The 12047-nt window shown below is 43.0% G+C and overlaps 1 protein-coding gene across 1 annotated transcript; it reads left to right on the top strand.

The window, feature by feature from the left end:
• The first annotated feature begins 7870 nt into the window (after positions 1–7870).
• LOC142367882 (galactose-specific lectin nattectin-like) lies at positions 7871–8365 on the top strand. The gene has a single exon (XM_075449904.1). The coding sequence runs from the start codon at positions 7871–7873 to the stop codon at positions 8363–8365; it is 495 nt and encodes a 164-aa protein (XP_075306019.1).
• Positions 8366–12047: the final 3682 nt, after the last annotated feature.

The following is a 12047-nucleotide window of genomic DNA, read 5'->3' as shown; positions in this document are numbered from 1 at the left end:
TCAGAAGAGAAAATGTTACTAAGTGCACTGACCAATGATAACATCCCAAAAGTGGAGACGCAGGGGCGGTTTTAGGATCTGGTCTTTAGGGGTGCCCAGCCCCCAGTGCCCACAGAGGCACATTATTTCTCACTAATTGAGGCGAACTAGTACATTTATAAATTTTGGAACCGTATTAGTTTTGCTTTGGGTAGTGTTTTCCCCTACAACATTCAATTTTGACCTCTTCATTTCAAAAGACTGTGGCTTGACAAGGATAACAGAGCCTGAGACAAATATTGAAGATAACTTAACATTTATTTTGGGAGTAAAGAGTTAAAACAAAAACAAATGCTAGAAAATAAATAAAATGGTCACAAAAATAATGCATCCTTGAGCAAAAAAAAACAAAAAAAAAACACACTTTGTAATCACCCAAGGCTAATAATATCAAGAATGCCTTTTGAAAATAAATAAATAAAACACACAAAAATAAATAAGGTCTCTTTCTGTGTGGATGAAGAAGGGCCCTAAACAGAACAAGGACAGGGGGTCTCTAGTGGTCAGGAGGACAAATTGAAAGATTTTAACACCTGACAGGGGGGGGATAAAGATCTGTCCACTCACATCCCATTCACTTCACACAAAAACATACAGTAACAACTTATTGACTACTAACTAAGCAACCTATTTCGGAAGAACCAAGCGGTGTCGCCTCACTTTAAGGTAGGCAAATCTATCAATCACAGTGTCATGACTAATGCTGTCAAGAAGCTCTTTTTCAATTGACATCACAGCCAAATGATGGAGTCTATTTAGCCCCATGATCCTCCTCAGCCAGGTATGTAGGCGGCGCAATGCACTGAAGGACCTCTCACAGCTACAGCTGCTAACAGGGATAGTAAGAGCAGCCTGAACAGTAGCTTTCAGAGTAGGGAACATGTCAGCATCAAGTTGCTTGTATACGGCCTGCATGTCCTCAACATCACCTCCAGTCTCGTTCTTGCGCTTAAAAAAGTTGCTGGCCACCATCACCTCCGCTGGCTTAAGGTCAATGTTATAGTGCAATGCCAGTGCTGGCAGGAGAGGCACAGACAAGAACTGCTCAGATTTTGGAGAGCATGCCTGAATCCCACAGAGAAGCTCCTCACTTACATCAGAAAACCTCTTTTCCAGTTCTGCTAGCATTCTGTCTAAACAAGGAAACAGTAGCCTCTGTTTGAGGTCATCTGCGTTGGAAGAACTAGTTGCCTCACTGCCTGCCCCACAAGTAGACTCCCCCACATAGTCCACCATTCTCTTAGTTTTACGTCTCTGCTTAGACGATTCATCGGAGACGACCAGTTTGTTAGCATCACAAAATGCCAATGCTCTGGCATGCAGCTCACCAGCAGTGGAGTCACTGCGCTTCTCCTTAAGGGAGTCGATGACTGCGTTTTTGTACTCCATGGCGACAGGAGAGTGTGAAACATGACAAGCAAGTACACAGAGGGGAATTTGCAGAGTTTCACTCTCAGTCCCACAGCCAAAGGTGTATTAATGCCAAGGAGGCATTCAATGATGGCAGGGAAGTTGTCAAGAACGGCATTCACTGAACGGAGTTGGCATGCCCAACGTGTGGTTGACAACTGGACGAGTTCAGTTTGCTGTAACCCTAGTCTTGTTTGTGTCTGCAAACTTGTGGTGGTTCACCAGTGATGAACTGAAAAATTTCCAACATTTCAAAAAACTCTCTGGCCTCAGAAATTGCCCTGCATGTGTGACATAAAACAAGGTTCAATTTGTGGGCATAACAGTGTACATACACTGCTTCGGGGTGTTTCTTTCTGAAATGGGGCTGGACGCCGCCCACAGCCCCACTCATCACTGCTGCACCATCGTACGTTTGAGCCACACATTTGAGATCTCCCATGCCATTTTGAGCTAACTGTTGCTCAATGGTGTTGGCAACTGACCCAGCATCAAAGCCCATCAACTCTGTTAGGGCTAGGAATCTTAATCAGAATCAGATCAGAAAAACTTTATTAATCTCTTGCAGGAAATTCTTATGTTGCAGTGCTCTCATTACAGGAAAAGAAAGAATAAGAATAAGATAGGGAAAAAAAATAAGAATATCAATATGTACAAAAATACAATAAACAATAAACAGTATATAGAATGCTACTCAGTAGCTGATTATTATTGTTATTGCACATTGTGAAATAATGTCAGACACTGGAATTATATAGTTTGATGGCCACAGGCAGGAATGACTTCCTGTGGTGCAGCGTGGTGTAATCAGTCTCTGACTGAAGGTGCTTCTGTGGCTGACCAACACATCATGAAGAGGATGTGCAGGATTGTCCAGCATGGATTTTATCCTGGACAGCATCCTTCCGTCTGACACTCCTGTCAGAGAGTCCAGCTCCTCTCCGACAACGTGGCTGGCTTTGCGGATGAGTTTCCTCAGTCTGTTGGCGTCCTTCACCTTCAGTCTGCTGCCCCAGCATGCAACAGCGTAGAGGATGGCACTGGCCACCACAGACTCGTAAAACATCCGCAGCATTGTCCGACAGATGTTGAAGGACCTCAGCCGCCTCAGAAAATAGAGACGGCTCTGGCCCTTCCTGTAAAGGGCGTTTGTGTTTTTAGTCCAGTCCAGTTTATGGTCCAAGTGCACCCCTAAGTATTTATAGTCCTCCACCATGTCCACGTTGACCCCACAGATAGAGACAGGGGTCACTGGGGCCATACTCCTTCTCAAGTCCACCATCAGTTCCTTGGTCTTTGCCACGTTGAGCTGCAGATGGTTCTGCTCACACCAAGTGGCAAAGTTGTCCACCACACCCCTGTACTCTGTCTCATTACCATTGCTGATGCATCCAACTACTGCAGAGTCGTCAGAAAACTTCTGAAGGTGGCAGGTCTCTGTGCAGTAGCTGAAGTCTGTGGTGTACAGGGTGAAGAGGAAGGGAGAGAGGACGGTCCCCTGCGGGGCCCCGGTGCTGCAGATCACCCTGTCTGACCCGCAGTGCTCACACCATCCGGGCCTGCAGACTTGCCTGAGTGGAGTCTGCCAAGCTGTCTCCTGACATGTTCAGGGGTGAAATCAGTGTAGAGGTGACAGGAGGGGGAGGGGTGGAGGTGTTATGCCGGAGAGTGCAGTCAGCCTGGGAGCCGGGGGAGGAGGTGTGAGGGGGGCCATCACAGGAAGATGAGAGGCTGCTGGACGGGGGAGGGAGAGAGTGGGAGGTGGGTGCTGGCTGCAGATGACCAAGGTTCACAGAGTCAAATCTGTTGAAAAACAGATTCATCTCATTTGCCATGTCCACACTGCCTTCCACTCCTCTGTTGCTGGATGGTCTGAAGCCAGTGATGGTCTTCATTCCACTCCAGACCTCTCTCATGTTGTTCTGCTGAAGTTTTGACTCCAGCTTCCTCCTGTACTTATCCTTGGCCTCTCTTATCTTCACTCTCAGCTCCCTCTGGATCGTTCGCACCTCCTGTCTGTTGCCAGCTCTGAAAGCCCTCTTCTTCTTATTGAGAATGTACTTTATGTCCTTTGTCACCCACAGCACAAAGTTCAATATTCGGGTCACAGAGACGCTCCTTGATGGTGATGTGAGCGGGGTTGCACCATCGCTTGTTCACGAGAACGGCGAGCCCCCCACCTTTGCTCTTGCCGCTCCTGGTGCGGTCTGTGTCTGCCCGAACGGTGTTGAAGCCCTCGATGGAGACGTTGTCATCGGGAATATCCTGGTGCAGCCATGTCTCCGTGAAACACATTAAACTACATTCCTGGTACTCCCTCTGACTCCGGGCCAGCGCTGTCAGCTCGTCCATCTTATTCTCCAGGTCGCTTTTCTGTGATTCTCCGTAGTCTCAACCCGTCCCTTTTCCTGCGTTTCTTCTTTCCTCCTCTGCACCCCTGATGTGTTCTCCTCCGTAGCTCCGCTGGGATATCAGCTGGTCTTTCCGTTAGGTCGGCCGGCTTCAGGTGGATCAACTGTTCTCCGGAGTAAACAATGCGGACTCGATTCGCTGTGATACCGGAGTGAAGAAGTATCACAGCGAACAGAACAGCAAAAACTTGCAAACCGGACCAATCTAGGATTGAATAATCAGTGAACCACAACACCATGATGTATTATAATCGGTCGACACACGTCTACTGAAGAAACACATACCTTCTCATCGCTTGAAAATCTGCCGCTGGCTCGGGTGCTGGCTGCCTGGCAGATCCAGAAATGTAGAATTTTATGTGTGGAACAGCTAGCTTACGACCAGAACAAAATGCCAAGCCGTAGACAACTCTAGCGGCAAGCAGTCGCGTGAATGTGCCAACCAATCAGAAGAGATGTAGTTGATAAGTGGACTGGTCACAAGCCTCGTTTTGAAGCAGGGTTGCCAGACACACAAGGTTGCCAGATTGGCCAGTCGCACCAAAGTATTGCGCAGGGGCAGAGCAAGTTTTTTGCATTATATCATATTTTTAAAATGTGCTGAGCCAGGGGGTGCCGAGCTATCTCACGGTGGTGCCTTGGCACCAATAAAAATACTCTAGCCTCGCCCCTGTGGAGACGCCCTCTCTGTGTGATATAAAAGAAAACAGCCTGTCACTGCTTCCACAGGATATTTGGTGAAAAGCATCAGTGCAGATAAACTTCAACAAGACATTGACACCTTGTCATAATTACAGACATAAAACTCCATCAGGATGTTGTTCCTCTTCATAGCTGCTCTGGCTCTGAGTGCAGTGTCTCCTTCAGATGAGCAGGAACTGCAGCTACGGTACGACAGCTGTTCCACGTTATGGTGCACCTTCAATGGCCACTGCTACAAGTGCTGGATAGCCTCCAGGTGCTCTCGGGCAGTTTTAGGCCTGAGAATGTCCAAATTAAAGGTTGGCATACAGAAAATCTCGTCAGAAACATATATTTTTGAGGTTCTCAGATTTCCCCAGTGTTGCTTTAAAACTATGAGTAACAGGTACCATCCATCTCTGGGGGGTATGAAAGTGACCTTTAACCATCTCTTAAATATTGTGGGTGACATACAGCAGTATTCAACAGTCTTGGACAGAGACTCTCAACCTAACATGATATTACTTCTCTTCCTGTTGGTGTGACTCTGGGTTCTCTTTCAGATCCTCAAGAGTTGCAGCGGCAGCAGCATGGCGACTGTCCCTTGTTCGGTTTCAGTTTCAACAGCCGCTGCTGTACGCTGGGATAGACATGACCTGGACTCATTATATACACTCAGTATACTGTATACAGGGCTTTCTGTTCTTTACAGTCACGCACCGATGAACATATTGAGTGCAGTGTATGGTTTATTGTCTTGTCCAAGTATACGTTGTACGAGGACTGACCCACTGTGCTCCGGTTAGAGGGCAACCACTCTCTGCTGAGCCACAGCCGCCCGTGCTGTCATGCTGTGGGTCTGCTCTGTGACCTCTGGAACTGTCTGTCCACAATCAGCATGCCAGGGACTGTATAGATATCACACAGTGACACATCAACACTTTTATAATGCTGTAAAAATATAATTGCACAGAGCAATTGCTTCCCTGTTAAAGGAGAGCTTTTGCAGGTATTCAACAAGGAAATAAAAGCAGGGCAATTACTGACATCATTGACCATTGACATTTGACTCTAATGTTTTGTCCCAACACATACAACATATATGGTCCCCCCCGACTGACTGAACTGAACCGACTGGGATTTTTAATTTTTGTTCAGTAAACCGTAATCTTGGTAATATTTGAAAGCCTGTGCACCCCTTAAATGTCTCAGAACTTTATAAACTCATTAATGTGGTCTTAATTTAATTTAATGTTGATTGTTGTTGATATTGATGTTGCTCATGTTGGGGGGTGGTGGGGGGTGGTATGTGTGCAGTGTGGTTGTCGGTGTGATGTTGTGTGTGAGTTTATGCATGAATTGATTTGATTATTGATTTTATTATGTACAAGGCGGGGGGGGGGGGGGGGGGGCAATAAAAAGGCCTAAAAGTGCTTCTTATTTACGTTTTCCAATGACTGAAGACTCTAAGAAACTTTAGTGAACTGAAGCTGTAGAAAACATGATCTGGAAGATCAAGAAAGCTGTCTGTGAAAGCTGCACATCTCCTGGGCAGAAAGACAAAGATAATCTCGATACCTGCCGAACAACTGAAGGAAGATTTAACTGACTCAATGCAGCTCTGAGTCCTGACCAAAATACTACCCAACTTGTGCATGTGGCACATGTCTTTTTTTTTTTTTTTATTTATAGCTGTTTTTGAGGGTCATTAATTAAAAAGAATCAGCTCATCAACATTTAAAGAAAGACCCATTTCAATGCCCGTTTTCTGCATTTGTTTATTCATTTTCTCTTCGCTGTTATGGTTCGAATTGTTTTTACGGTACAACAGAAGTTTGTGATTTCTTGGATGATTTTGGACGTTCTTATAAAGATTCAGGATTTTACAGAATTGGGTTATTTGCATTTCTTTTTCTGGGGATTCTGGGCTTAAAATTCTGGGGCACTATTAATTGTAACAAAAAGCTGCTAACAGAGTTTTGTGCATGTGGTCCCTGCTGTCTGTTCCCACTTGAACTTTGCTCAACTTTGAATCTGCTGAGGGCTTCACGTGGCTGAGAATCTGCACTTTTACTGTGCATGGATAAAGCAAAAGATAGAGCACACCAATAAAAGGTGAGCTTTTACTGGAACTCAACAAGGAAACCAGAGTTTAACTGCTTCATTAAACTGCTTCAATTCCTTGTTGTTGTCCTTTTTTGAAGCCCTGGTTGGTTTTTATTTATCTATCTTTTTTTTTTTCTTTATTTTAGGTTTATTTCCTGGGATGTTTTTGACACAACGGACACATCATATTTCAATGTAGTTTCCCATGTCCAGAGAGTGTGATTTTAAGCTTCTGCAGTTATTTAGTAAGGTTGTACAGTGAATAACTTACTTAATGCTGTAAAACACAATTTAATTTCTGTGATTTTTTGGGGTAAAGTAAGAGAGGAACTGTTTTTCAAAAACATAACCAGTTCTTGACACACATCAAGGGTTTTGACATTTTTAAGTCAGAGTATTGTCCACACCACAACACTGAGACTGCTCTTGGTAAACTAATAGAAACCATCCAATCAAACAGCAACAACAGCAATGTTTCTGTCTCACTTTAAAAAGATCTCACTGCTGCATTTGATACAGTAGTAACATAGTGCTGAAAATAAGAATGGAAACCTGGGTGAGACTTTCTGCCACAGCACTAAACTGGTGTGAATCCTACTTAAAATGCAGAGACAACTTTGTGCCTAGATGTCCTTTAAATCAAACTTTAAGGCTTTCCAGTCCACTTAATTGATAAGTCATTTTTTTTCTCATTCTTTCATAATCACATTGTATTTGATTTATTTGACTTGAAGACCTACAATTCTTAACTTTCACTGCATGGTACCTCTCACTCTGTGCGACTGTCTGAACTTACATTTTGTTTGAATGCTTTTGTGTCTATCTGTTGTAAATAAAGACAGAGAAATACAACATGTCTCCCCTCATTTCCATTCAATCCTCAGACAGCTGAAGTCACAAACATTTTCTAAAGTTTACTTTACAATTAAAGTTTTATGAGAAATAATTGAAAAAAAAAATCCTGTTTTACATTACATATCAAGGTAAACTGTTTTATTGTGGGCATTTGTAAGATAATGCATTGTTGTCTGCAACAGAAAATGTTACTAAGTGCACTGACCAATGATAACATACCAAAAGTGGAGACGCCCTCTCTGTGTGATATAAAAGAAAACAGCCTGTCACCTGCTTCCACAGGATATTTGGTGACAAGCATCAGTGCAGATAAACTTCAACAAGACATTGACACCTTGTCATAATTACAGACATAAAACTCCATCAGGATGTTGTTCCTCTTCATGGCTGCTCTGGCTCTGAGTGCAGTGTCTCCTTCAGATGAGCAGGAACTGCAGGAACCGCAGCTTCTGCGAGGCGGCTGTCCCATGTTCTGGTACAGCTTCAACGGCCGCTGCTATAAGTACATCGCCTCACGCATGACCTGGGGGGAAGCAGAGCTTCACTGTGTATCAGAAGGAGCCAACCTGGTATCTATCCACAGCCTGAAAGAACACAACTTTGTCAATTCCCTGATCAAGAACTTTGATCCTACTCAAGGATTAACCTGGATCGGACTCACTGATGTCCACAAGGAAGGAGGATGGATGTGGTCTGATGGGTCTAAAGTCAGTTTTTTCATATGGAATTCAAATCAGCCGGATAATGCCGGAGGAAATGAACACTGTGGACACACCAACCATGGCACAGCTTTTAGATGGAATGATTGCCCATGCTCAGATGCATTAAGTTTTGTTTGTGAATCTCGCACTGTTAGCCCTTAATAGTAAAAACAAAAGTGCCTGATTCAACTGACTTAACATGTGTTGTCCATGTGAGACACACAATGTGCAAGTTTATAGAAATTTTTTGATGAGCATTCACCCTGTGAAAGGAATTCTAGATAATCTAAAATGCTTTGCTGTTCCTGTTTGACCCAATGAAAAAGGGAAATAAAATGTGGAAATGAGATGTTTCTGTTAATCACGTTTTTAAAACATTGTAATTTCAAACGATCTAATAGCTTACTGTCTTGTGTTGATAAAGTGATATTTAGACAGACTCTTCCTTCTGAACAACACAGCATAAGTGCCTTGTTTTGGCCCATCTACTAACAAACAGATCAGTGCAGTTTTGAAGTACAGTACTTGTGAAAGCCCAGGTGGGTTTGACTGCCCTTTGAGACTTTGGATTTAGCTAAACAAATAAAATGTCTCTTAAAATACACAAAATGTGTTTTCCATACACAACAGAGAAGTTGTAAAGAATCGAAGAGATTCCTGATGTTAAGCACTGTTCCAACTCATGCAGTAACACTGATCAGTTTTTTTCAGCATAAACTAAATGCTTATGGTTGAGTTTATATCTTTTTTTTTCCCCTCTTCTTTGATTGCTTTTAACTGTGTTTTTAATTTTAATTTAATCTATTTTTTCTCTTTAAATTGCTGCTTTATGCTGTTGTTTTAAATGCCTTGTCTTTATGTAAAGCACATTGAGTTGCCTGTGGTATGAAATGCGCTATATGAATAAAGATGCCTTGCCTTGCCTTATATTTAATTTAATCGTAAACAGCCATAAAACTATTTTCTCTTTGATTTCCTTTTTCTTGTTCATTTCGGTAGAGCTGAAATTTCAGCCAAACACTACCTTTGTACACTGGTGATGAAATCATTATGCCTTTTTGTTCCAACAGATAATACAAAGGTTTTGCTGCTGAAAAACTAATCTCAAAACTCATTTCTGTTGCTGCAAATCTACCGTTAAGAAGGGTAGGTCCTATACACATGATGTGCAATGGTCCTATTAGAATGCCTTCAGAGGGATTCAAAGTTAGGATAAAACAATAATAATAGCAGCTGGCTATATAAAAAGATCGCAATACTTTCAGGGTCTTTTAGTTCATTTAAAGGGGAACTCCGGTATTTTAAAAAATTAAGCCTCTTTTCTGAGACGTCTGCAATGTTTTAGAACCCCCCTCACCGCTTTTTTGATGTTTACTGCTGTCTCCGGTATTTGCCTAATTTTGATTCATCTCAACCTGCTTCAGAATGGCAAGTCATGTGCATGTCTTAAAAGGTCCGTAAAAGCACCATAAACGTCCGTTTTCAAAATCATCAACTCACCGGAGTGGTTACTGGTGTGCACTGGTAATCCATATCAAATTTCTTTGCGAAAAGTTGCTTCTGTCGTGTTTTATTTGGCAGCTCGTTCATGCTCGCACTATTTTCTTAGCGGTGGCGGAGTAATATCAAAGAACATCCAGTACAAAATGTCAAATAAAACACGACAGAAGCAACTTTTCGCCACGAAATTTGATATGGATTACCAGTGCACACCAGTAACCACTCCGGTGAGTTGATTATTTTGAAAACGGACGTTTATTGTGCTTTTACGGACCTTTCTAGACATGCGCATGACTTGCCGTTCTGAAGCAGGTTGAGAAGAATCAAAATTAGGCAAATACCGGAGACAGCAGTAAACATCAAAAAAGCGGTGAGGGGGGTTCTAAAACATTGCAGACGACTCAGAAAAGAGGCTTAATGTTGAAAATACCAGAGTTCCCCTTTAACCCAAGAGCAAGCCATCATTACTGTAACTCAAATAGGAAAACTGTCTATACGAATGTATAGTTTACTCCATCAAGAAATGATGATAAAACAGCAATAAAGAAGGTAATAATCAGGACTCTTCGCTCCCAGCTTGACTCCCTGCCTGTCAGTCTCTCCCACTGGATCCCAGACATGGTGATCAGGCCAGACAAGCCCCTCTCTTTGGGCCAATGATCAACCTGATGATGGAATTATTTTCACAAGGACCACCAACAAGAAGCAGCATTGCATTTCTGACAATTGATCTCGTGAACTTGAACTTTAGTTGGTAAAACCTGGGAAAGGGTTTTAAGAATGTGTGTGGATATGATTGTGACAGTAATGCTGATAAAACTGAATTGCTCAACAGAAAAGATGTTGGAAGTTTTGATTAGCTCAATGAAAATAAATATGTTAATATCAAATGTAAAGCTCCCCTTGATGCCCATCAACTCCTCATTTTTATTTATTTATTTTTGTTTCAATATTTAACATGATGTGATAGTGTGGTAGTGCCGAACCGGACCGGGGGACAGAGAGAGAGGGAGAGCGAAGAAGAGAAAAAAGGAACAGAAACATGAAGAGACAAACATAAAAAACAATGAAAAATCGGACAACCAGCTGCTACACCTGTAAAAACAAAACTGAAGACAATTTACAGCTTTTGTGGGGAATCCTGCCTAAGAAGCACCAGGAGCACCTGTAAGCAGACAAGCAGAGAACAAACACACAAACAAACAAACAAAATAAGCACAAGCAGCAGCAATCTCATTTAATACACAGGTGACCTTAAACCACAGGACAGCACAACAACTGCTTAGTGAGCATGCTACTGGGCTAATGAATGTGTGTGTGAGAGTGTGTGTGTGTGTATCTCATGATTAGTGATGTCTAAGGTGTAATTGAAACAAGGGCGGGGGGCTGCAGAGTGCAGCAAAGGGGACCACCTACGTGGACCCATCCGCTGCACCCCACAGAACACACCCGCCCTCAAAGAACAGCGTTCTTTAGCCAATGTTCAAATATTGTGTTGTTGTGTACAGCTGAAAGGTTTTGGCTAATGATCTCACCCTATTAATGCCGACACCCTCTCTCTGTGATATAAAAGAAAGTAGCTTCTCATGTTCATCTTTAGTAAGGCACCAAAACTTTGTGATCATTAGAGTTTTAAAACACTAATGTGATGTCTTGGCTTTAGGCCTTGTCTCTGCTTCAGATGAGCAAGAACTGCAGCTACGGTACAACAGCTGTTCCACGTTATGGTGCACCTTCAATGGCCACTGCTACAAGTGCTGAATAGCCTCCAGGTGCTCTCGGGCAGTTTTAGGCCTGAGAATGTCCATATCAAAAGTTGGCATACAGAAAAACTCGTCAGAAACACATATTTTTGAGGTTCTCAGATTTCCCCAGTGTTGCTTTAAAACTATGAGTAACAGGTACCATCCATCTCTGGGGGGTATGAAAGTGACCTTTAAACCATCTCTTAAATATTGTGGGTGACATACAGCAGTATTCAACTGTCTTGGACAGAGACTCTCAACCTAACATGATATTACTTCTATTCCTGTTGGTGTGACTCTGGGTTCTCTTTCAGATCTTCAAGAGTTGCAGCGGCAGCAGCATGGCGACTGTCCCTTGTTCTGTTTCAGTTTCAACAGCCGCCGCTGTACGCTGGGATAGACATGACCTGGACTCATTATATACACTCAGTATACTGTATACAGGGCTTTCTGTTCTTTACAGTCACGCACCGATGAACATATTGAGCGCAGTGTATGGTTTATTGTCTTGTCCAAGTATACGTTGTACGAGGACTGACCCACTGTGCTCCGGTTAGAGGGCAACCACTCTCTGCTGAGCCACAGCCGCCCGTGCTGTC

Source organism: Odontesthes bonariensis, chromosome 18 (assembly GCF_027942865.1).
Source record: "Odontesthes bonariensis isolate fOdoBon6 chromosome 18, fOdoBon6.hap1, whole genome shotgun sequence".
NCBI classification, from domain to species: Eukaryota; Metazoa; Chordata; class Actinopteri; order Atheriniformes; family Atherinopsidae; genus Odontesthes; species Odontesthes bonariensis.
The sequence above is the reverse complement of the archived record's forward strand: the minus strand, read 5'-3'. Positions and strand labels throughout refer to the sequence as shown.